This window comes from Patella vulgata, chromosome 1 (genome assembly GCF_932274485.2).
Source record: "Patella vulgata chromosome 1, xgPatVulg1.2, whole genome shotgun sequence".
Lineage (NCBI taxonomy): Eukaryota > Metazoa > Mollusca > Gastropoda > Patellidae > Patella > Patella vulgata.
The window spans coordinates 7,996,651-8,022,904 of record NC_065879.2 but is presented as its reverse complement, the minus strand read 5'-3'; the positions used below and the strand labels follow the sequence as shown (position 1 = coordinate 8,022,904).

At 36.2% G+C, this 26,254-nt stretch overlaps 1 protein-coding gene across 1 annotated transcript; it reads right to left on the bottom strand.

Annotated features, from left to right (window-relative positions):
* Positions 1 to 7: 7 nt before the first annotated feature.
* On the bottom strand, positions 8 to 26,254 carry LOC126814910 (endoplasmic reticulum transmembrane helix translocase). Its single transcript, XM_050540361.1, has 26 exons — positions 26,000 to 26,254; positions 25,362 to 25,451; positions 23,316 to 23,503; positions 22,380 to 22,608; positions 21,184 to 21,253; positions 20,068 to 20,174; positions 18,999 to 19,128; positions 17,875 to 18,057; positions 15,731 to 15,868; positions 14,911 to 15,031; positions 13,536 to 13,687; positions 12,842 to 13,017; positions 12,349 to 12,459; positions 11,591 to 11,716; positions 10,495 to 10,603; positions 9,878 to 9,987; positions 9,286 to 9,378; positions 8,680 to 8,776; positions 8,080 to 8,147; positions 6,818 to 6,949; positions 5,471 to 5,588; positions 4,512 to 4,708; positions 4,132 to 4,274; positions 2,886 to 2,997; positions 1,657 to 1,800; positions 8 to 209 (listed from the first exon to the last, which is right to left on the bottom strand). The coding sequence occupies exons 1-26, from the start codon at positions 26,252 to 26,254 to the stop codon at positions 102 to 104; spliced, it is 3,507 nt and encodes a 1,168-aa protein (XP_050396318.1). The 3' UTR covers positions 8 to 101.

Below are 26,254 nucleotides of genomic sequence, written 5' to 3'. Positions count from 1 at the left end.
TAACATATTTAAACAAGAAAAAAAAAGATTTTATTTTTGGGTTTTGATATTCAGTGGTAAATCAATGAAAACATGGACAGAAAATAATTTAACAACAAATATTAACTTTTTCTTAATTTCCCACGACCAAATATAAATCGACATATTCTATCAACTACAAACGCTGCCATAATATCCCCTGCTACTGTCATCAACACTTTATTACGTAGCTGAAATGGATAAAAAAAACTTTCCATTAATTTAGGCTGAAATATTTAAAAAAAAACAGTGGTTACCAGGTAAGATACCCCACATTTTGCAAAAGATGGATAGAGTACAAGCTAAATAAAAAGGTGAAATGCACATATAGTCAAAGGGACTGGGATATTTGGGATATGAAGATATATTTTAAGTATTACATACTTTTACATTATTTGCCTTCAAGGAGCAGCCAATTTTTCGGGAAATTCGAACTCAACCTTTATTAGGGTGTAGCAGTGATACATTTAAACAAATTTTAAAATCGGATGTAAATAGTGACCTCTAGAGTGTCAACAAGCTAAAAACATGATTTTTGGTACAATCAGGGGCCATAATCCATGAAGTTTCGATCCGATGCATGCAAATATAGACAGGAAACGAGATCTTTTGGGGGTAAACCTATACTTCAAGTTTCGTCAAAATCGGATAAGAATTGTGACCTGTAGAGTGTCCACAAACAAATTGTGAATGGACACACGGACGGACGGACAGCGGCGACGACAATATTCGGCGACGACAATATTCGACTGGCCCAAACTAGTACAAAGGGGCTTTAAATTACTATAACAGACAAATTTTCGATTATTGAATATGTGTATTTGAAAAGCTATAAGTTTTGTCTGAACACTATTATTCATAGATTAACCCTTTACCACTTAGTATATGTAAATATTGAGTACCTCAATTCCTTGAAGAAAAGTGATATATTAATACTGGTACATCCCTGGACAGATTGAAACAGTCTAAAACTGCTCTTCCATAGACTGCCTCAAACTGTGGTTGTGACAGGGCTCTTTTGGGCTGGCTAAGGAACCCTAGTTAGGGTAGTTGAGGGCTGTCTAAGGAACCATAGTTAGGGTCGTTTTGGGTTGTCTAAGGAACCATAGTTAGAGTCGTTTTGGGGCTGTCTAAGGAAGTTTGGGGCTGTCTAAGGAACCCTTGGTTTGGGTTAGGTAAGGCAGTTTTGAGCTGTCTAAGGAATCCTAGTTAGGGTAGTTTGGGGGGGGGGGCTGTCTAAGGAACCCTAGTTAGGGTAGTTTGGGGCTGTCTAAGGAACCCTACTTGTGGTTGTTTTGGGGCTATCTAAGGAGCCCTAGTTAGGGTGGTTTGGTGTTGTCTAAGGAATCATAGTTAGGGTCGTTTTGGGTTGTCTAAGGAACCCTAGTTAGGGCTGTTTAAGGCAGTTTGGGCTGTCTAAGGAACCCTAGTTAGGGTAGTTTTGGACTGTCTCAGAAACCCTAGTTAGGGTAGTTTGGGACTGTCTAAGGAACCCTAGTTAGGGTAGTTTGGGACTGTCTAAGGAACCCTAGTTAGGGTAGTTTGGGACTGTCTAAGGAACCCTAGTTAGGGTAGTTTGGGGCTGTCTATGTACTAAAGAGTTAAGATATTTCACACATTAAATGTTTTGTTACTTACATCTTCAGGTAGAGCAACTAATTCAAACTGGTCTGCTAATTCAGGTATAAGACCACTGGCTAAACAGGCCACGGCTCCACCCGATATCATTAAACTATATAATAATGGTTTATTATTCCACAAACTCTCCATAAATGGTTCACCCTAAAAAAAAAAGAATTACATCACATAAAATATAATTGACCTACAAATTTGTTACTGTACTTGCTTGAAAACCTTGAGAGAGTACTATTCACAACGTCGCCTAAATAAATAAATGAAATGAAATGGGGTTTAACATACCTACTGTTTTGCTCCGAACTGGGCTAGTGAAGACGGGCATACACCATACAGTGTGCTATGAGGTAAATTTTCCCCGGTAAGCGGCACTACAGCCTACTTTTATATCGAATTCCAACTGTCAAGGGATCTTTTACGTGCACGCCAATGTGTACACGGGACCTTGGTTTTTCGTCTCATCCGAATGACTAAACAGCTGTCCTTGTCAGACCCTCCGTCCTGCATCACTGACAGGGGGGAACCACGCCGGAAAATCTGGGTGAACTTTCTCGGCAATGCAGGGATCAAACACCTGAATTCCAGGCTAGCGAGCCAGCATCTTACCCACCATGACCCCCCTAAATAAAGAAGTAATTGTTCTTCAATAAGTACGTGTTATAGTTTACTGCTTTATCCAGTTACTACATGATAATGCCTCTAAAAGATTAAACTTCAACAAGCTAATAGTAAGGCTTCACATCCAACTCAAACCCAAAATAAATAGATGGCATTATTCAATTACACCCACATTTATCTTTTTTATAAACCATCTAGCCATTAAATTCCATATTCTGCTTCACCTGAGCAAACTTAGTCAAGGTATTAATGTAATGAAAAATACTCAATTAGAACCGAGGTATAGACCAGGCAATACTTTACTTGTCTGTGCTGTAGGCGTCACCCCTTTCACCAGGAACCAGGCTTAAATCATGAGATTTGAACTCCGGATATTTCAAGACGAGAGAGAGAAATAGGGTTTAATGTCCACTGAACATAAACTAAGCCATTTTTGGAATAAAACATAAAATATGTCCAGCAGATATGTGCGATTGATAGAGAGGGACCATAGTGGATTAAAAACTTGACAGAGAGGGACCATAGTGGATTAAAAACTTACACGATAATTAACAGTGAATGTGGATACTTGTAATTGATTGACAGAGAGGGACCATAGTGGATTAAAAACTTACACGATAATTAACAGCGAATGTAGATACTTGTAATGACATAGATATTATATAAACTGTGGTGTTTAATATACTAGGTTTAAATTTAGCTTCTAGATCAATATGTTCTCCAACTCTGTAAATAAATCAAACAAAACAAGATATGAAATAACATTAGAATTAACAACAGGTGCTCCCTTTAAAAATTTTTTTAGGAAATTATAAAATTTTTAAAATATTAATACTAGTGTTAAACATACATTATGCAAGAGTTAAATCTGCCTATTGCAGGCCTTTCTTTAGGCCTGAAATGTTATCTAAATCATTAATTAGGCATTAATTAACTTATCCAGACCATAATCAACTCCCGATGTCATCGCTAGCCTGCGATATTTACTGGATTAGGATCCGATTAGCTGATCAACTTTCATTCATGATTAAATCATGAAATGGATAATCAAGACTATGTTTTTTCATCGAACAGCTTTAGTAATGATGACCGAGGCTAGCCAGAAAATTCAATCTCTAAATTCTCGGTTCAGAGCGGTTCAGCAAATTGTCTTTACATTATCTAGTTTTTATCTATTATAGTGAGAACTGCCAGCTCTTTATTTAATCTCTCATAATGTATCTTTAATATAAGAAATGTTTGAGCACTATTTATTAATACTACTGTTAATATAAGAAATGTGAGTGTTAATGTAAGGAATTGTGTGAGCACTATTTATTAATACTAGTGTTAATATAAGATATATGAACACGATTTATTAATACTAGTGTTAATATAAGATGTATGAACACAATTTATTAATACTAGTGTTAATATAAGAAATGTGTGAGCACTTTTTATTAATATTAGTGTTCATATAAGATATATGTGAGCACTATTTATTAATATTAGTGTTAATAAAAGATATATGAACATGATTTATGTGTGAGCGCTAATTATTCATGTGAGTGTTAATATATCAAATTGTGTGAGCACTATTTATTAATACTAGTGTTAATATAAGAAATGTGAAAAAGATTTATTAATACTAGTGTTAATATAAGGTGTCTGAACACGATTTATTAATACTAATATAACATATATGAACACGATTTATAAGAAATGTGTGAGCTATATATTAATACTAGTATTTATATAAGAAATGTGTAAGCATTATTTATTAATATTAGTATTAATATAAGAAAACAACCCAACTTATAAGAAATGTGTGAGTACTATTTATTAATACTAGTATTAATATAAGAAAACACCTCAACTTACTTTCTATCAGCAAAGACTAGAGCTTGTTGTACGAGATAAACTAAACTTGTAAAATGTATGGCAAACTGCAGAAACACTGTTAATATTGTATAAATATTAAATATATTAGGTAGAGGGCGCTCTTTTGATAATGACTTTAATGGCTGAAACAAGAAAAAACACAATATGGAACATGTAAAAAAGAAATATTAAAATGTCTTCATTGTATATAGGTTACCATGGACGGTATGAAATTGTAATTTTTTATGCTAACACTTAAAGTCAATCAGAAATTAACAGTAGCCTCTAGATCGTTCACAAGATGCGTCAAGGGCCATAACTTTGGCAGTAATCAAATAGAGTTGGACCGCGAACTGAATAATATTCTAAAGTTTACTGACCTTTGACCTGGATATAAATAGGAAACAGCCTGCTAATAATAAACCCTGCATGGTGGCTTGACCATCGCTAAACTTGATACCATCGAGGTATAAGACACTCTGACTGTATGCTAATATCAACGCATTTAACGCTAATATTTTAAACATCTGTAACGTAGTAACTAGCGTACATCGTCCCTGTTTTATTATGTTACATACTGAAATCATACAAATACATGTCATTTTATTATCCACACTGGCAGGAACAGTGTAGTGTCTAGTCCTTCGGATGGTGCGAACAGCGGAGGTCCTGTGTACCTATTGGCGTGCATATAAATGAAATGAACCCTTGACAGTAGGAATTTGAAATAATAGTAGTCTGTTGCATGGCTTTCCTGGCAAAATTTTCATCATAGTACACTGTATTGTGTATGCCCACCTTCATTCGGCCAGCTAGTTTTAGCGTGTTTTGAATGATATGACAGCGATTATTTGACACAAAACATTCCATTAATTTCATTTCATTGAAGCTCCTTTATTTTTTATGCGAGTATCGATATCAAGAACTGGATATTGATATTTTTCCATAGTCGCCGACGTTTATCGGCTTTATCAATATTTTTCGCCAGCCCTACTTTCAAGAGAGTTTAACGTCCACTCAACACAAACTAGGTCATTTCGGGACTAACATATGGTTCAAGTTTATTTCAACAATTCACTTGCGCATAGGAGTCTTTAGCAGTGTTAGGAAACCGGAGAACCAGAAAAATCCACGAGGTTGGACAGCCTACCCTACTCCTTGTCACGTAGAACCAGAGAATCGAAACCATGCCAGTTGACTCAATGACAGAACTTATGATATAACGCATACATGCTAACCATTCAGCCATCCAACCCCCCATGTTCAGTTTATAATGATATGCTCAGTACACACAATAAAGACGACGCAGCATAATTAAACTTATTTGTATATGACGTACCACTAGCTACAGTTGATAGTTTTGAAGTAAAAGGAGAGGCTACACTTGCATCTCCCAAACGGACAACTTGTGATTTTTCTTCTTCCTCCATCTCTTTTAACATGGCTGCTATTTTTTTCTACAAATAAAAGATATGACTTTCAAGGGACTTCCAAACATTGTCCATTTTCTTTTTTAACCATACATTACGCAAGAGTTAAATCTGCCTATTGCAGGACTTTCATTAGGCCTGAAATGTTATCTAAATTATTAATTAGACATTAATTAACTTATCCAGACCATAATCAACAATCTGGAAAACAATCACTGGTTTACACACATTTGTACTTGATAACGATAAGTGAATACTTGTCGAAACGTCGTGCTATATGTGTATAAACCAGTGATTGTTTTCCATATAAATTGTGTTGTGTTTTTTAATGTGCTCAATCAATAAATGCCACTCAAGAATTATTTTCAGTCATATTTGACGTTACATGAGATAAAATTAGAATTTCAAAGAATTCACGGTGAAATACACTAAATATAGTTAAATTTAACGTTGTTATGTTTACAAATACTTAAAAATATATTTATAACGTCAATCTGATTGAAACACAGATCCTATTTCGTTTCGTTTTTTATAGTTTAAAATTTCGCTTTACTTGTCTTTACTACACTAGGATCTGGAAGAGTTGTTATATAACATGCATTCTAGTTAATGTGAGGAATTAGCCAACAAAACGGTCTGTTCTGGTGACTTATTGGCGTGCTCTGCACGGAACTGTGGGTAAACCCACGCTGATTGATTAATCAATGTCTGACGTCATAGGGACAAAAGCACTCGTATGACCCCTGATGTGACCTTCTAGTACAATTGGTCAGATCTTCATGTAGTGTAGGCCATCGAAAGTATAAAAAAAAAAAAAAACGAAATATAGATCTGTATTTTAATCAGATTGTTACAAATTGGGATAATGTTGAAAAGTGTCATACACGAAACTAACGAAGCACACGCCAAAACTGACAGACTAGAAAAATTGAACTTTATCTAATCCATACATAATATGTGACCCGCTCCCACAAAACCAGGCGCTTGTCACACAACTTCATTTTGTACTACAGGCACAAAAGCATAAACTGTATGCCTTCTTGTTGCTGTGAATGAGCCGAACTCCACTTCAGATGATACAACAAATTTAAAAAGAATTGCATTTCTGGAAAGCTTAGGCTCTGGACTATTCAAAAATGCTGCCAGCTCTATTTTTATAAAAAGGACCAAGAGCCGGGTTTTGTGTTAGCAGCTCACATATGTGTTGAAATATAAAACTAAACATCCATTCTAATTTATAAATTGATGATACAAACCTGTGCTGGTGCTAGATTATCTCCCCTAGCAACGGCTCGTTGTTTTGCTGCTTTACTCATACCCTTTGTTCCTCGTTGATTTAATGTCGTTAATTTATCATTCTTATTGGTTTCTACGTCAACACTTGTACCCTAAAATACAATTCTCCACATGTTATAATGATCAAATATCATTGGGACATACTACAATATACTCAAATTGATTCAGATGGCCGAATGGTTAGCACATGCGCGTTGTATCATAAGGTCTGTTTTTGAGTCAACTGGCGTGGTTTCAATTCCCAGGTTGCACGTGACAAGGGGTAGGGTCGCCAATCCAACGTCATGGTTTTCTCCAGGTCCTCCAGTTTCCTCCCACTGCTGAAGACCCCTACTCATAAAGTTTGTTGGGTTGGATGGCCGAATGGTTGTTCACATGCGCGCTGTGTCATTGAGTCATCTGCCTTGGTTTCGATTCCCCGGTTGTACGTGACAAGGAGTAGTTTCGCTACGGGCCAACCTCGTGGGTTTTCTCCGGTTTCCTCCCACTGCTAAAGACAGCAAGCGAATTATTGAAATAAAATTTTACCATATGGTAGTCCCAAAATGACCTAGTTTGTGTCACGTGGACGTCCTACTGTTCTGCTCAGACTGGGCTAAAGAAGACAGACATACGGCATGCAGCGCGCTATGAGGGAAATTTTGCCCTGATGGCCCACTATTATTTCGAATTCCAACTGCCATGGGATATTTTACATGCACGCCAATGTGTACAAAGGACCTCGGTTTTTCGTACCATCTAAACAACTATACATTGTCCCTTGCAAGGCCATCTGTTCTATACCACTAACTAGGGGAAACGACTCCAGGAAATCCTGATAAACTTTCTGGGATGTCAAACAGTAATTCATAATATGTTTGTACATACTGATGATCCTTTTAGAGATACAACTTTCACAATATTTCAGTTTGCAAGGGATTCTAAATCACTCAAATGAGAGAGAGAGAGAGAGAGAGAGAGAGAGAGAGATGGGGTTTAACATCCACTTGACAGACGTAGGGGGTGTTTAGCAGTGGGAGGAAGCTGGAGAACCCGGAGAAAATCCATGAGGTTGAACAGGCAACCCTACTCCTTGTCACGTCCAACTGGGAATTTGAAACCACGCCAGTTGACTCAATGACAGGCCTTATGAGACAGCGCGCATGTGCTAACCATTCGGCCATTCAACCCTCCCTCTCTAATGACAGACAATCAGTGGCTTTAATAATAATTTTTAACAAACCTCTAATTTTTCTTTCTTTTTTCGTTTATCTGACATTCTTTCTGGTGCGTTGGCTAACAAAGCTACACCTGTCAAAACACAAACATGGAAAATTTACAATTTTTATTTACATCATTTAAATAATGTGCAGGGGAACAGCACAACAAAGCAAAGACAGAACTAACAAGTGAAAACTAGGCTTGAAAAATCCTAGGCCCACATAGATTCAAACTTGTTCTTCAATAGCATCTGTGACTTGATATTTGTGACTATCAATATAACTTCACCTAGTATATAGGCAAGCTGATCCAGGCTCATACAAAGACGACTTGACACAAACTAGGTCATTTCGGGACTAACATATGGTTAAATTTTATTTCAATAATTTGCTTGCATGTAGGGGTCTTTAGCAGTGGGAGGAAACAGGAGGAACCAGAGATAACCCACGAGGATGAACAGGCGACCCAACCCTACTCCTTGTCACGTACAACCCGGGGAATTGAAACCAAGCCAGTTGGGTCAATGACAGGCCTTATGAATAATACAGTGTGCAAGCGCTAACCATTCGGCCATCCAACCCCACTTGTTAAAATGAAAGTGTAAAAATTTATTTTCACTTACCCACATGTGCATGTTTTAAAGCACCAACATCATTAGTACCATCACCACACATTAAAGTTGTGTAGCCATATGATTTTAAAGATGTTATAATAATTTCCTAAAACAAATAATTTCAAATCTTTTATACATTCACATAAAAAAAAAAAAAAAAATGTAACAGTGTTTAATTTCTCAACACCAAACTTTGGTCGTTTGACAATATCATAAAATTCTCACCCCTCACATTGTAAACATAATCACTGAAATGAGAATTTTGCCTGAACAGCAGCGGTTTCAACTGCTCTTTATAAATACAACCTCTGTAAATATGATATTCCTGTAACAAACATTAATTGAATTCTGTCCAAAGTTGTTCGATGTAATTAAAATAATGCCAACATTGATGTTTCTATGACTGCTGGTGCTATTTCTGATATGATTTATCTTATTGACAGAAGTAATGAAAATAAAGAACATCTATTATTAAATTCTAACTGCCAAGGACTCCTTCACATGTAGGCCTACATGTACATGAGTGGACCACATTTTTTCTGAATGAATGAGACTTCCGACTGATTTTGTTGTCACCGGTCATATATTGGGAATATATGACACATATATATTTACCTTTTGTTTAGGTGCTACACGAGCATATATTTTTGTATTGGGTAAAATAGTTTTTAATAATTTAGGATGTTCAGTCTGCAGGTAAATTAAAGCCTGAAAATAAAATACATACATTTATCAATTTATTTATTTAAGCAGGTGGGTTCAGACCACAACTAAAATGATGAGTCAACAAAAAAAATGTTTCATCTTCAGTGTCTTTCATTGATGGCTGGATGGGTTTTTGTTGACAGTGAGGCGATTATAACAATGTAATACCATGACATTACTAATGCTCTGTGGCTGTAGTGTAGAACTTGGTGTATTTTTGGTGAATTCTCCATACTTTTAACACATATCAGCTAATTTTGGCTGTGGTTCTCTGGTTCACCATGGATGGCATGGATTAAATTGTATTGAATCCAAGAACCACATATAAGATAGGCCATGTTTTATTCAACCTATCTAAGTACAGAAGATTCCACATATGGGAGATAACTCCCGAGGACTCTAATAAAGAACAAAGGGGAGAGAACTCTTCCATGAAAGGTGACATTACTATATGACACTACGTAATAATTTATAAGAAACAATTAAGATATTTTGTGCTCACCTCACCAGTCAAACAGAGATCATATTTATCAATAAGTGATTTTCTCAAATTTACAGGTACAGCAGGTACGATAATTTCATCATCTATAGACTGCCAGTGCCAGGAGTTGGCTGAAATAAAACAAAAATAAAATACCTGGATGTTACCTCTTTAAAGGAGCTAAATCGCTAATATTTGGGACCTAGAAATTGACACAAATAATAATGTAATATGAATGCATATAAACGGATTTACATTCAATTGTTTCTGTTTTTACTCTAATTTCTAATCAGTTATGTTCGGCGAAATATATTAGAAGCCTCAATCGAATGGCAATCTCTAGCAACTGGTTATTCCAGTCTAGACCGATAGTGTTTATTGTGCATGCTCTTCAGATAAGAATATGACGTCACCATTTGACATGACTTGTGGAAATATGTCTACAGTCTCATTCTGATTACTAAACTATTTTATTAACTAATAATACAGCGAGGCCAATGCCATGTTCTTTTCCCAACCCTCTAGGCAAAAGTACCTCTTCCCGCCTTGAACATTGCGCATGTACAATTGCATATTTGTAAGTAACGGTAAATATTATGAAAATGATTACAATAAAAGCTAACAACAAAACAATTTACCTAGAGAATTTGGCGAGGTAAGGATCAAGATTTTAGATTTTCCTGATATTTTTAATTCTTTAGAAACATGGCAGGCAGTAAGTGGATTATCACCGGTTATCATAGCAACCTGAAAAATACACAAACAATTTATTACGGTCATTCTGCAATCAATCTGGTTAAAACACAGATCCTATTTCGTTTCGTTTCTATAGTTCAAAATTTCGTTTTACTTGTCTTTACTACTCTTGGATCTGGAAGAGTTGTTATTTAACTCGTGTTCTGAATGGTGTCAGGGATAAGCCAATGAAACAGTCTGTTACGGCGAGCTTTAGGTGTGTTTTGCACGGAACTGTGGGTAATCCACTAGTAACATCAATGCTGATTAGTTAATCAAATGTCTGACGTCATAAGTCATAAGTCATAAGTCGGTCTTTTGACCCCTGACGTGACCTATCGATATAACTGGTCAGATCTTCATGTAGTGTAGGCCATCAAAAGTATAAAAAAAACGAAATGAAATATAGATCTGTATTTTAATCAGATTGATCTGTAATATACATCTACAATTTATTTTGCTCATATTGACACTGAAAGGAGAATCCTGTCATAACAATAAATGGCGATGTAAAATGGGATAAATGTCACACAAATACAATACATTTTGAGACATATGTGAGATGAAAGAGCAGAGAATTCGCTATCCGAGGTTGCCGATAGTCTTCTTCAATTTTTAACTGTCAAGGGTTCTTTATACTCAATCAGTTTCAGTCTCAGCCTGCTCGTCTTTGAATTTCTTTTGCCATACCGACCCGCCGATAATTTGTCGGCGATATCACTCCTGTGGAAGCGGATGTTAAATAAAGCTATTTCAAACACACACACCATTATTCTACGTGGGTAACTCGGCTCTAAGAGTTACTCGCCTGAGACTTGTTCTGTATCTCTGTAGCAACTGGTAATTCGTCTTTCCGTTACTACTACTACTGACACTACTACTACCCCATAAGAGTGTGTGAAATAGCTTTATTTAACGTCTGTTTCCACCAAAGTGATATCGCCAACAATAGACGCATAGCCATTTTATATGTATTTTGAGTTAATGATGACTACTTACGTGATGAGACGCATTTTGTATCTCCTTGACAGAAGATTTGGAATCGTATTTTAATGGACAGGAAATGATAACAAAACCAGCGAATATTAAACTATGTTCTACTTCCTCTCTTGATATTTCACGAACCTAAAATAAAACGGGAATAATTTATTATAAAACAATCAAATAGTAAGGGAAGGAGGAGTCCACCACACATAAAACAATTTTACAAGACACAATATATACAGACACCTTAAACAACAAAGAGAGAGAGAGATGGGGTTTAACATCCACTCGACACAAACTAGGGACTAACACATGGCTCAGTTTTATTTCAATAATTTGCTTGTGCGTAGGGAGCTTTAGCAGTGGGAGGAAACTGGTAGGACCAGGAGAAAACCCATGAGGTTTGACAGGCGACCCTACTCCTTGTCACATACAACTGGGGATTCGAAGCCGTGCCAGTTGGCTCAGTGACAGGCCTTATGATACAGCACGGACGCGCTAACCACTCAGCCATCCAACAACTCCCCAAAATAAATGGAATAACTTGGACCAGATCTTGACTTACATCCCACCATTGCACAGTCCTTATCGTACAGTGAATGTTGTAATATAACAATAACATGAATGCAAATCAACAATAATTACACCATATTGAGATATTTTCTTAAGAAAAGAAGATGAGGTTTGGTCGATTAGAAATCATCATACAATTCGAAAGCAATACATCCGCAAATGGAAACGTAAAGCATGACAGTTCACAAGTTGTTAGTTACCTCTGGATGAGAAAGGGCTCCAAGATGTTTATAACCTAAAGCTAAAACACGCGCTCCTCTCCTCGCCATATCTAGATACACTTGATCATAATCATCCGGTTTATTGGTAAACTGAAAGTAGAATAAAAAACATTAGATCTTCACTACACCATATAAAATTTGAGGTATTTTTAATCCCTTGAAATTGACTAAGTGGGTAAGACGCTGGCTTGTTAGTCTGGAGGTCGCGTGTTTGATCCTTGCATTGGCAAGAAAATTCATCTGGATTTTCCAACATGATTTCCCTTGTATACATTGTCGTGCATATAAAAGATCCCCTGGAAGTTGGAATTTGATATAAGAGTAGGACTTAATGCTGCTGCCTGGGCAAAATTTCCCTCATAGCACACTGTATGAACTAGACAGTGAGAAATGTTAATGACGTCAACGGTACCAGCTTATATTTACCATTGATTACATCACATTTGCATAATTTTCTCTCAAGTGTACATACCATATTTTTAAGGGTTTCGGGAGCTCCTTTAACAGTGCCCATATATTCTGTATTCTGAGATCCTAGAGGAGTGTAACCACAAATAACAGACATACGTTTCAAGGCACTGGCAAAATGAAATCTGTGAAATATCTTTAAACCTTGTGGACCTCGTTTTTGGGGTATGACTGAATCGGCTGAAAAAATAAAAGTTAGAAAAAAATTTAAAATCATACTTGTATGCTAATTGAATCTTAGAATTTCATTTATCATTAAGAGAGAGAGAAATGGGGTTTAACGTCAACTCGAAACAAACTAGGTCATTTCGGGACTAACATATCGCTCAGTTTTATTTCTATAATTCTCTTGCACGTAGGGGTCTTTAGCAGTGGGAGGAAACCGGAGGACCCGGAGAAAACCCACGAGGCTGGACAAGCGACCTTACTCCTTGTCACGTACAACAGGGGATTCGAAACCACGCCAGTTGACTCAATGACAGACCTTATGATACAGCACGCACGTGCTAACCATTCGGCTTGTCCAAGCCCCCAGTTATCATAAGAATGACTTACATAACCCGACCCACAATCAAGGACAAGGGTCGGTAGGTCGAGGGGTTGTTTTTGTAAGATTTTTTTTTTTTAAAAACCAGATAAGTCAACACAACAAATTCATCTTTAATCAGCGACTTTAAAATAAAAAAAAAAATTTGTACCTTTGGTTAAAGTCCACTCCACAGCATTCAATGTAGCTTTCTCTAATGGATCCCCAACAAGTTCATCATCTAACTGTACTAATGAGTGACATGAAGCCATAACTTGTGCTGTTGCTATAGGAACATCTGTTGCTGCTATCATTTCTGCACCACTAGAATTAATATTTTTGGACTAATTCAATAACAAACTCAGAATTTGATAGCACCAACTGGGCTAATAAAGACGTACATACGCTAAATTTTGACAGGACAGCGACATTAGAGCCTACTATAATTTCAAATTTCAAGGTTTTTTTCCCATTTTCTGTACCCTCCAAATGACTAGATACTGTCTTATTGAACTCAAAGTTTATTTGTCAGTATTTTTACACCAGTGAAGTTGGACAAATATGTTTATCTTGATTGTATTTGATATAGCGCTCGATGAATTCAATGGTGCTTTACATGAACAAAATATACACACCTACACATACATAAATTAAATAAACACATAATACAAGTTGTTATTTGCAGAATGAAATAGATATGTTTTTAAAGTCTTCTTAAAACTTTCCAAAGAAGGACACTCTTTGAGATTTGGCGATAGTTTATTCCCCGAGTTTTGGTCCCGCTACAATGAAGGGGGAAAGCTTTTATTTTTTGTTTTTGGAACATGCAAATTATGGGCGCTCTATGATTGGGCGAAATATCGATTCTGGTTGTATTATAAGATCACAAAGGTAATTTGGAGCCTTATTGTTCAAACATTCACACACCATAAATAGCTTTTAGTTCTATTTTTGATGTTGGATCAACCCACCGAAGAATTTTCTAATTAGGATAAGACTACACCCCAATGCCCTTGTAAATCAGGGACGAAACCAATTTGTTTCCACCGAAACAAAAAATGTATTAAATCGGAGAAGCTTCTAAGCAGGAAAACTAGAACTACTATAATATGTGTGTGAAATGTTTCAGAGATCTAGAAACGAAATCAGGACAAAAAGACAGAGCCTTCTTCGATATATCCGTCCCTTGAATTTCAACCGATGTAGATCAAAAAAATCCAAACTTACAAGCCTGGAAATAAGGCACCTGTCACAGACAATGTCAGGCACAGATTCAGGCTTTGTCAGGCACAAAACCTCTGGTGCCTGTCATTTTGTTTGGCACTGATTTGTCTTTTTTATTAATACATGTCCTGACACTAAAGTTGAAAATATCAGGTACTATTTCATTAGTGCCTGACATTTTGTCAGGTGTAAAACCGTTATTTCCAGGCCTGCAAACTTAGATATAAGTCAGGAATTTTTCGCAATAAAAATCTAAAATCTATTTGCAACTAGCCACGATTTATGTATAAGGAAGGATATATTAAAGTATTTGTGAGACTTACTTGAGACCAGTAACGCCCTCTACCACCAGGTTATCACTAGTTAACGTCCCTGTTTTATCAAAACAACAAATATCTACTTTACCAGCAAATGGTATACGGAATGGTTCGGTACAATATACATCTGAAATCAAATATAATAAATGACTCAATATTTAAGTATTTTACACATTTAAATGAAATGAAATGGGGTTTAATGTTCTACACCGACTGGGCTAATGAAAACTGGCATACGCCATACAGTGTGCTATGAGGGGAATTTTGCCCGAACAGCGGCACTACAGGCTACTCTTATATCGAATTCCAACTGTCAAGGGTTCTCTTATATGCATGCCAATGACTAGACAGCTGTCTTTGTCAGGTCCTCCATCCTGCACCATGCTGGAAAATCAAATGGAATTTTCTCGGCCAACAACAGTTTTGAACTTGAAACCTCCCGGCACAAGAGCCAGCATTTAACTCACTGAGAGTGGTGGAATCCGCAGAACCTGGAGAAAAACCACAAGCTTTGGCAGCCAACCCAACTCCGTGTCACATACAAACATGGGAGAGAGAAAGAGAAATGGAGTTTAACATCCACTCGACCCAAACTAGGTCATTTCAGGACTAACATATGGTTTAATTTTATTTCAATAATTCACTTGCCTTTAGGGGTCTTTAGCAGTAGGAGGAAACCGGAGGACCAGGAGACAACCCACGAGGTTGTCAAATAGAACCGGGAAATCGAAACCATGCCAGTTGACTCAATGACAGACCTTATGATACAGAGCGCACATGCTAACCATTCGGCCATCCAACCCCAAAGTATAATATAACAACTTACATAGTTTAGTTAGAGCTAACAGTGATGTATTTACAGCTAGAGATAACTCTATTGGTAATTCTGGTGGTACTACAGACGTTAAAATTAATGTACATTCTAAAAATAACTTGTAGCGATTACGATTTGGATCTTCAGTACCTGAAATGAATTAGAAGTTGATATAAAAAGATTTTATAAAGCGATAACTTGCTGTCTCGTAGTCTTCAATATTCTATTTGGCAAAGCATGTGCTTTAATTTGTCTTGGGAGCAATAGACGTCAACCACTTACACTATCGCCTTCTTCTAGCAGAGTTGTCTTCCCTTGCATTTCACACTGACCTGCAAACTGCTCACTTTAATACGTGAAAATATGAAATGAAATGGGGGTTTAACGTCCTACTGTTCTGCTCAGACTGGGTTAATGAAGACGGGCATATGCCATACAGTGTGCTATGAGTGAAATTTTGCCTGGGCAGCGGCACAACGCCCTACTCTTATATCGAATTCCAACTGCCAAGGGATCTTTTACGTGCATGCCAATGTATACATGGGGCCTTGGTTTTTCATCCAATCTGAACGACTAGACAGCTGTCCTTGTTAGGACCCCCGTCCTGCTCCACTGACAAGAGGAAACCACCTCAGAAAATTCTGATGAACTTTCTCGGCCAATGCAGGGTTCGAACACCCGACCTCCAGACTAGCGTCAGTATGGAGCCAGCATCTTATCCACTTTAGCCACCATTGTACAATATACAATGATAAATAATTGTATGAAAACCAAATAAAAATTGATTTCTTTTATTTGGGGGGCTTTTTTTTAAAATAAAAACATTGCCATTTTGATGGTAAAATAAAAAGTGTTTAAATATAAAAAGGGAACAGTTGTTACACAGAAACTATCAATTCCAGATGTATATATTTATATTAAGATAACTTGTAAATGCCATATATAGTAACGATCTTGTATATGTAAGACCCAGTTGAAAGGTATATAACCACCAGTTTACTGACAGTTAGAGAGACGCAGAGAAGAGAGACGCAGACGAGCGGGGAGGAAAATATCCTTGGTTACCCAGTGTACTCATTCCGTTCTACTCCAATATACCCTGGGTTAATCCATAGGGTTTCCACGATTTCAAATTATCTGACCTGGCCTAGAATGTAGCTACAGTCTACCAACCAATCAGAAAACAGTTTACAAACCAATCGATTCGCCTTCGTTTTTTATAAGGGTAGATAACCATATTAATGTCCATTTACTGAATGATTTATGTAAATAATGTCTATATTTATAATTTATTTATATTTAATTGTATTATCAAAATCTGTAGTATGTTTCGCTGATTTCAAATATGTATAACACCTATATGTTTGAATTTGGTTATTATTATTACTATTCGTTCTTTGTCTGAAATATGTCATTCTGTTATGTTTATTATCATTGGACTTATACTTGGCAATTTGATTCACAATAACTTGTCTACGATATCACGTGGACAAAAAATTCCGGGAATGAACGAACGATTCTAAATAAAACTAATGACCCTACATTATTATATGAACGTCTGGTCTTCATTAACATAATATATAGATTGTTAATAATTACGCATTTAGAATGGGCCAACTCCTAACATTGTCTGATGAGAGTTACTTACCTTTGCCAACTTCCTTTTCAAATAACAATTTATGGGATTGGTCGATAAAAATAGCACAATCCTCAAGGGCGGATAATTTGAAAACGTGTCTCCCCCATAGATTAACCCAGGGTATAGTGGAGTAGAACGGAATGAGTACACTGGGTAACCGAGGATGGGAGGAAAAGACAGAAGCAGAGACCAGCAAGTGGGCTCATTTGGGTTCGGGCGCTACCGAAGCAGAAGGACGAAATGGTTGAAATATAGTCATGTACTATATTAATGTACTGTGTTGATGTTTGATTTATGTTCATGTGTATTTAAGTTCCTGTTCCCGATGTACATAAATAATATATTTACTAAACTGATCTCTGTTATCATTAAGATAGTGTTACAAAATTCAAATAATTCAAATATCCCTTGGACAAAGTTTGTGTTTTGTTTCAACGGTTGCATTTGCATATCCCGTGATTTCTGCAACTTATTATTTATTTATACTCGTTATTATATAAAATATAGCATATCTCACCTTTAATCCAGACGTAAGAAGCGGCTATAATCGCAAACACTAATAAAAACATAATAAAGAAAAACGTTTCAACTGTGTTTGCTGTCATTCTTTTTACACCAAATAAAATAGTTTTCAGTAATTTTCCCTGTGAAGTGTTAAAACTATGACGTAAAACATAAGCTATGCATCCATTATCTGCGGCTAAAAAAACACAAAATGTAAAAGAATTAGTAACACGGATAGAACAAAAAACATGGTCTTAATTGTGAAATTGTAGTTTAATCCAGTAAAAAATGCTTAGCCAATGCATTCTAAAAACTACATGCAAGCCTGGAATAAACAGTTTTAGTTGTTCCTGATAAAATGTTGAAGCAAAAAAGCAATTACTAGCAATCACTGTAACCTGGATATCATTTAATTTTGTGTATTTAGCATTAATTTCTTTCACATTCATTCAATATCAAATCTTTGTTTAAAAACTAGTAAAAATCATTTAAAATTACCAAAAATCATCTATACTGATGTCCAAAAGAAAGTAAACACACTAAAAGTATGACTAAGTTTTGTTTAGATTAAAAACATTTGATAAAGCATTACTGAGTTTGTCTCTTGCGTCCAGACTCAACATTTCTATGCAAAATAAAAATGTAAAACAAATTGACAATATTGATCATCCAGTATAGAGAGGATCAATACGACACGTATACCATGGAAAAACGACTTTGGTTGATGCAGCACAAAATGCACAGTGTATACTTTCTTTTGGACATTAGTATAATTTGTACATGTGTCCAGTGTTTAATTTCCTGATCACTGTTCAAAAATTAATCATTATACATCAATAATCAATTGGGTTGTTTATTTTTTAACAGTGATTGAGAAATTAAACACTTTTAAATTGGACACTCATTATCAAAATTGAATGGTCAGCTCTAACCTGGACACAAGTACAAATTAGATGATTTGGGGTGAATTTTAACGATTTTTCGAGTTTTTAAACAAAGATTTGTTATTGAATGAACGTGAAAGAAATAAGTGATAAATGCACAAGATTAAATGATACCCGGGTTACAGTGAATGCTGTCACGGTTAAAAATTTTTTTTACAATTGCTGATATTTATTGTAGAAATGTAATGAATACCTTTTAAACCTGGCGCTGTTTTATTAGGTGGAGTATGTTGAACTACCTTCGTACCACCAAATAACATATGAAGTTTACCGTCTGATTCTATATCTAAAACATGATCTAGATCTATATTCTCCACAGCTTCCTACAATCAAATCAAATCAAATGGAGTTTAACATCCCACTGTTCTGCTCCGAACTGGGTTAATGAAGACGGGCATACAATGTGCTATGAGGGAAATTTTGCCCAGGCGGCAGGACTACAGCCTACTCTTATATCGAATTCCAAATTCAAGAGATTTTTTACGTGCACACAGGATTTGGATTTTTCATCCCATCCGAACGACTCGACAGTGTGACAGCCTACTCTTATATCGAACTCCAACGGTCAAGGGATCTTTTACGTGCATGCCAATGACTAGACAGCTGTCCTTGTCAGGCCCTCCATCCTGCATCACTGACAAGGGGTAACCACGCCGGAAAATCTGGATGAACTCTCTAGGCCAATGCAAGAATTGAACACCTGACCTCCAAGCTAGCGAGCCAGGGTCTTACCCAATTAGCCACCGTGAATCCCCCCGCCCCCAATCCCCTTTCTACAATCAAATGAACTATTATTAATAAGCAACCAATGGATGAATGAAACCATAAAGATTTGAAAGATTTATTATTTCTAGAAATCTGAATAGTTTAGAAACTGTTGATTTCAAATGATACAAATATTTGAATAGCAATCAAATAATGATTCAAAGTATTCGAATAGCAATCAAATAATGATTCAAAGTATTCGAATAGCAATCAAATAATGACTTAAAATATTCAAATAGCAATCAAATAATGACTCAAAATATTCAAATAGCAATCAAATAATGACTTAAAGTATCTAAATAGCAATCAAGTAATGACTTAAAATATTTGAATAGTAAAATCATTATTTGATGTGATTTACAATGCTGAACAAAAAATGGGATATTTTTTTTTCTCAAATTTTTCATTTTATACCTTGATCCAAACTATTCATGAAGATGAATAATTGCAATACTTTAATTTCAAACAGATTTATTCTATTAAAATTAATTGTTTACCTTCATAACAGGTACTGATTCACCTGTTAACATAGACTCATCTATTATACATGGTCCACGTAACAACAACATATCACATGGTACTATACGATCTTCTTGTGATCTTACTGTAATAAAGAGAGAAATGGGGTTTAACGTCCACTCGACACAAACTAGGTCATTTCGGGACTAACATATGGTTCAATTTTATTTCAATAATTCGCTTGAGTGTAGGGGTCTTTAGCAGTGGGAGAAAACCAGAGGACCCAGAGAAAAACCCACGACAATACTCCTTATCACGTACAACTGGGGATTCGAAACCATGCCAGCTGACTCAGTGAAAGGCCTAAAGATACAGCACGCATATGCTAACCATTCGGCCATCCAACCCCCCTTCACTGTAATATAATATAGCGAAGATTGACACAATAAATCACATCTATTATAGTACAAATGCGAATATTGAAATGTACCATAAAACTTTATTCTCCCGAGGCCAATTAATCCAGATTTGACATATGGTTGAGTCAGATCTATCAATAAATTAAAAATGTCATTATGTATGAGAAAATGTCTACAGTTGCACGGTAATGGAAAATTAAATGAATTGATATGGGGTTTAACGTTATTCTGCACCAAATGAACAAATGAAGACTTGCTTACAACATGCAGAGAGAGAAAGAGAGAGAGAGATGGGATTTAACATCCACTTGAAATAAAACTGAGTCATTATTAGGACTAACATATGGTTCAATTTTATTTCAATAATTCGCTTGAGCGTAGGGGTCTTTAGCAGTGGGAGGAAACCAGAGGACCCAGAGAAAAACCCAGGATGGGTTCTTGTCACGTACAATTGAAACCACGCCAGTTGACCCAATGGCAGACCTTATGATACAACATGCATGTACTAACCAGTCGGCCATCCAGGAAATTTGACCAGACAGCGATACTACGACCTACGCTTTATTCGAAGGGTACTTTTATGTGCAAGCAAATGTGTACGCAGACCTCAGAATTTCTTCTCATCCAGACACTGTTCCTTGCTAAGCCCTCTGTACTGAACCACTGACAAGGAAAACCACACTGGAATTTTCTCTGCCCAAACTATATTTGTTGTAAATAAAATACATGTATTACCTATAGACACAATGTCACCTGGTACCAATTCATCTGTCATCACCTTAATCCATCGTTTATTTCTATACACCTGGAAATAATGGTGTGAAACTACAATATTATTATACGTGTAGTATTATAAAACTGTGTAAAATATAGGAGAGTAGAGACGGAGAGAGACAAATGGGGTTTAACTTCCACAGAGAGAGAAATGAAATGAAATGAGGTTTAACGTCCTACTGTTCTGCTCCGAACTGGGCTAATGAAGACGGACCATACAGTGTGCTATGAGGGAAATTTTGCCCGGACAGCGGCACTACGGCCTACTCTTATATCAAAATCCAACTGTCAAGGGATCTTTTACGTGCACGCCAATATGTACATGAAACCTTGGTTTTCTTCCCTTTCGAACTTGTGAGAGTTGAATGCTAAAAGGAATATCAGTCTGTTAAGTATTTACAAAGATATGATTTGAAAATTTCGCAACTTTCAGCATACTCTGCCGTCAATATAAAAAGGATAAAACAGCTGGGTAAAGATGTTTCAATCAGACTGATTTCAGGACGAGAATTTATCTACCGTTGCTATTCTGATTTTGCTTTCTTTAAAAAATTAATTTCAAACACATTTATGCATTGATCATCAGTCGTTGTTGTTTGTATTTTAGAGGAGAGCCGAAAAAAGCTCTCCTTAATCAACAATTTGAAAAAATCACTCCCCTAAAAAATCTCTCCCAGTTTCGATAAGAAGAGTGATTTAGAAATTAAGGAGAGTGATCTGATATTAAGGAGAGTGATTAGTTGTGTGTATGGGAAATGGTTCTGAAGATAAATAACTGTATGTTACTCCCAGTTTCAAAAAGCAGAGTGATTTAGAAATTAAGGAGAGTGATCTGATATTAAGGAGAGTGATTAGTTGTGTGTATGGGAAATGGTTCTGAAGATCAATAACTGCATGTTAGGGGGTCATTCCTGTTTTCATAAATGATGATAAACTGCCGATGACTTTATAAAGGAGAGTGATTTTCAATTTTAAGGGGAGCTAGAAAAACCTCCCCTTGGTAGACATTCAGGTGCACTGCAGGTGCTCGCCTTAAAGAACCATGACTGGAATATTTCATGAAATATTAGATAATATTTCTAAAAATCACCATTGGAATCAGCGACTTTAAATTGAAAAAAAAAAAAATAATAATAATTCCTGTATTAAAAGGTTACCTGAATAAGATATGGTCGTATTCCCATTTTTCTTATTTCGGCCATGTTACGAAGTTGTTGTTGAACTAACGTTGCCTCAAACGCGATCAACATAAATAATGTAAACACACTGTAATACCAATATTCATCTAAACACCACAAGCCAACACAAAAAACTTGAAAAACAAAAAACGGGGCGGTGGCTCTCTCTCTAAATAATTCTACAAATTGAGGAATGTCCATCTTCATGCTGTCAAAATAAAACAAAAAAAACATCTATCAAATAAAATTCATTTAAAAATCACAGTTTCACTTGTTAAACTATCATGTGAATGTCTTTATCCAGCAATCAATGTATAGGATTGCGGAAAATGTTGGGACCATAGTACGTACAATGGACATATTCTCGTCATGGATAAGAGAAAGAGAGTTTAACGTCCACTCGACACAAACTAGGTCATTTCAGGACTAACATATGGCTCAGTTTTATTTCAATAAATCGCTTGCGCGTACTAGGTGTCTTTAGCAGTGGGAGGAAACCAGAGAAAACCCACAAGGTTGGACAGACGACCCTACTCCTTGTCACGTACAACCAGGGAATCAAAACAACGTCAGTCGACTCAATGACAGACCTTATGATACAGCGCAAACGCCATGGAACACATGAAAAAAATAGCGGCACACTTGGCTAACTATATACGAAAAATATTTTGAATTTTGCAAAATAAAATCATGGCAAGTCTGACGGCATACAACGGTAGACAGAGACTAGTCATAGACAAACTAAATAATGAAAAATACAGCCATGAACTTTTCAACAGACACCAGTGAATACTCAATTGGGATCATGTGGTTTTTTGCATTTTCTTAGTGTGCCGTTCAAAATTCCGTGGCACACTTAGGAAGATCTCACTGGTTGAGAATCACTGTTCTAGCTTGATACTGTAGACTACTTACAGATTTTTTCCATATTTAATTTCTGCTTCTTTGAGTGAATTATCATCCTGGTATCCTTTCCAGTCCATATAATGCTGCATTGATTCATTGATCGGGAAAGAAACTTGTAAAAATGTCTTTTTTTCCTCGTGATCATAAATAAATTTTGTTTTTTGAAAATTGAACCACAGCTCTTCCCCATGGTCAGTCTGGAAAAAAAAAAATAAAATATAGAATTATTTGAAGAAAGTTTCTTAAATATAAGTGAGAGTTATCTTATCATCCACTGTACAATTAAAACCAATTTGATTAAAACACAGATCCAATTTCGTTTCGTTTTTTATAGTTCAAAATTTCGCGTTTTACTTGTCTTTACTACACTAGGATCTGGAAGACTTGTTATCATTGAGGTGTTTTGGATGAGGTGAGGGATTAGCCAATGAAACGGTCTGTTATGACTAGCTTTTGGCATCAGGTGTACGGAAGTGTGGGTGATCCACTAGAAACATCAATGCTGATTGGTTAATAAAATGTCTGAAGTTATAGGGTCAAAAGCTGCTCGTATGATCTCTGACGTGACCTCCCAAAACAACTGGTCAGATCTTCATGTAGAAAACAAAATATAGATTAGTATTTTAATCAGATGGAATGAAAACATTTTATTTCATTTCGGAAAATCTATGGTTATATTGATACAACAAACCGATTTTGCTACCAGGGAATCCTCAAAAATCTTCTGGTTTCCCCATGTCAGTGGTGCAGGACTGAGGACTTGACAAGGACAACTGTCTAGTCATTCGAATGGTACAAAAAACCTAGATCCTGTACACACATTGGCGTTCATGTAAAAGATACCTTGGCAGTTGGAATTGATAAAAGTGTAGGCCATAGCGCTGCTGTCCGGGCCAAATTTCCCTCATAGCACACTGAATGGCATAGTCCCATCTCCATTAGCCCAGTCGGAGTAGAACAGTAGGATGTTAAACCCCATTTCATTTCCTTTTCCTGAAAAATCTCAATCTAATCTAATTAATGATTGTGCTATGATGCGTCCATCTTTATCAACTTCAACTACAGAATTAAGAATGTAAATTAAAGAATCCCCGCTCAATAGTAGCACAATAGACTTGGTAACAGTGAAGATTATTTAATGAATAACGTTTTGGGTTGTGATACCCTTTTTCAAATGATTTAGAAATATAAAAAGGTATAGTAGTTATTGAGCTGACATTCCGAAGTGAGACTTTGCTCACTGACACTTCTCGTATCCAATGTAAATACTACTTTATATTTTACTGATTTTCTCTGCTAGATATGTGAGCTAGGTATGAGTAAAGCAGCAAAACAACGAGTCATCGCCAGGGGAGATAATCTAGCACCAGCACAGGTTTGTATCATCAATTTATAAATTAGAATGGATGTTTAGTTTTATATTTCAACACATATGTGAGCTGCTCGTACAAAACCAGGCTCTTGGTCATTTTTATAAAAATAGAGCTGACAGTATATTTGAATAGTCCACAGCCTAAGCTTTCCAAAAATGCAATTCTTTTTAAATTGGTTGTATTATGGAGTTGAATTCGGCTCATTCACAGCAGCAAGAAGGCATACAGATTATGCTTTTATGCCCGTAGTACAAAATTAAGTTGTGCGACAAGCACCTGGTTTCGTGGGGGGGAGAGAGAGAGAGAGAGAGAGAAATGGGGATTAACATCCACTCGAAACAAACTAGGTCATTTCGGGACTAACACATGATTCAATTTTATTTCAATAATTCGCTTGAGCGTAGGGGTCTTTCGCAGTGGGAGGAAACCGGAGGACCCGGAGAAAACCCACGAGGTTGGACAGGCGACCCTACTTCTTGTCACGTACAACCGGGGATTCGAAGCCCCGCCAGTTGACTTTAAATGACAGACCGTATGATACAGAGCGTGCGTGCTAACCATTCGGCCATCCAACCCCCCCTGGTTTTGTGAGAGTGGGTCACATATATTCAGTCTATAGAATAGAGGTCAAAATCCTGGTTCAAGCAGAAAGCCATGAGGGACAAAATCTCTTATACTCTACCTTACTGAGGTGAAGCTTGACCAATTCTGTGAAGCCATTATTAGGTGTAGGAACAACTTTTACCCAACTGGCTTTAAATGGATCAGATACCTGAAAAATTGATTAAGATGCATGTAAACACAATGATAATTGGTAATGTGTAGATGTAAAGTTTACTATTAGTGAGCGACACAGGAATTCTGAGAATCTATATGTTTAAAATTTGCTTTGAAAAATAAAGCAGACGTCGGCTTAATTTTTTTTATATATTAGTTCCATTTTTGTCTTACTGTTTTGGGTTATCATCAATGGCTTTATATAAAGCCTCAAAAATTAGCAATTAAGACAGAACTTCATCCCATAATCTAGATCAACTTACAAAATATAATGAAATCAACCACTTTCTTCTTGACCCAAATCAAGGAGGTCTTTATTATAGTTATATATGATAATACCAGGTCTGATTGAATCGTTTGTTAAAATAAATTTTCCTTTTTCAGCAATTCGGGAAGTGATACTGATTGATAGTCATCTTTAAATTTATTATAACTTAATGACAAATTTAAATATTTTAAATAAATAAAAGGTGTTCTTCTTTTCTGGAAGGAAAAAATCCGTATTAATTCATTCCACCATTCCATATGTCAACTTATTCTTACCTTGGAACACGTCAAAGCGCACCGGACGTCAATTGACCATAAACAAAACAGTGAAGTCAGAACTTGAAATAAAGCTATGATCGCAAAAGCTATCAAACCTCCTTCAAAATAGTCATCTACACCATAAGCAAATGTCCACGTATATAACCAAGCAGAGTAAATCAAAATAAAAGGTGCTACATAGCCATGAAATATCACTGGCCGAATATTATGGTAGCATAATCGTTGAATTTCTTCGTTTACGGGGGCTGCCAT

Bases quoted from the DNA above. Each gene is read 5' to 3' on its own strand.
- LOC126814910 (XM_050540361.1), bottom strand. From the start codon at position 26,254: ATGGCAGCCCCCGTAAACGAAGAAATTCAACGATTATGCTACCATAAT. The intron at 11,717-12,348 runs GTAACTAACAAC...GTTTTATTTTAG, and splicing joins GAGCCCTTTCTCATCCAGAG to GTTCGTGAAATATCAAGAGA. The intron at 5,589-6,817 runs GTTTGTATCATC...TTTTATTTGTAG, and splicing joins ATAATCTAGCACCAGCACAG to AAAAAAATAGCAGCCATGTT.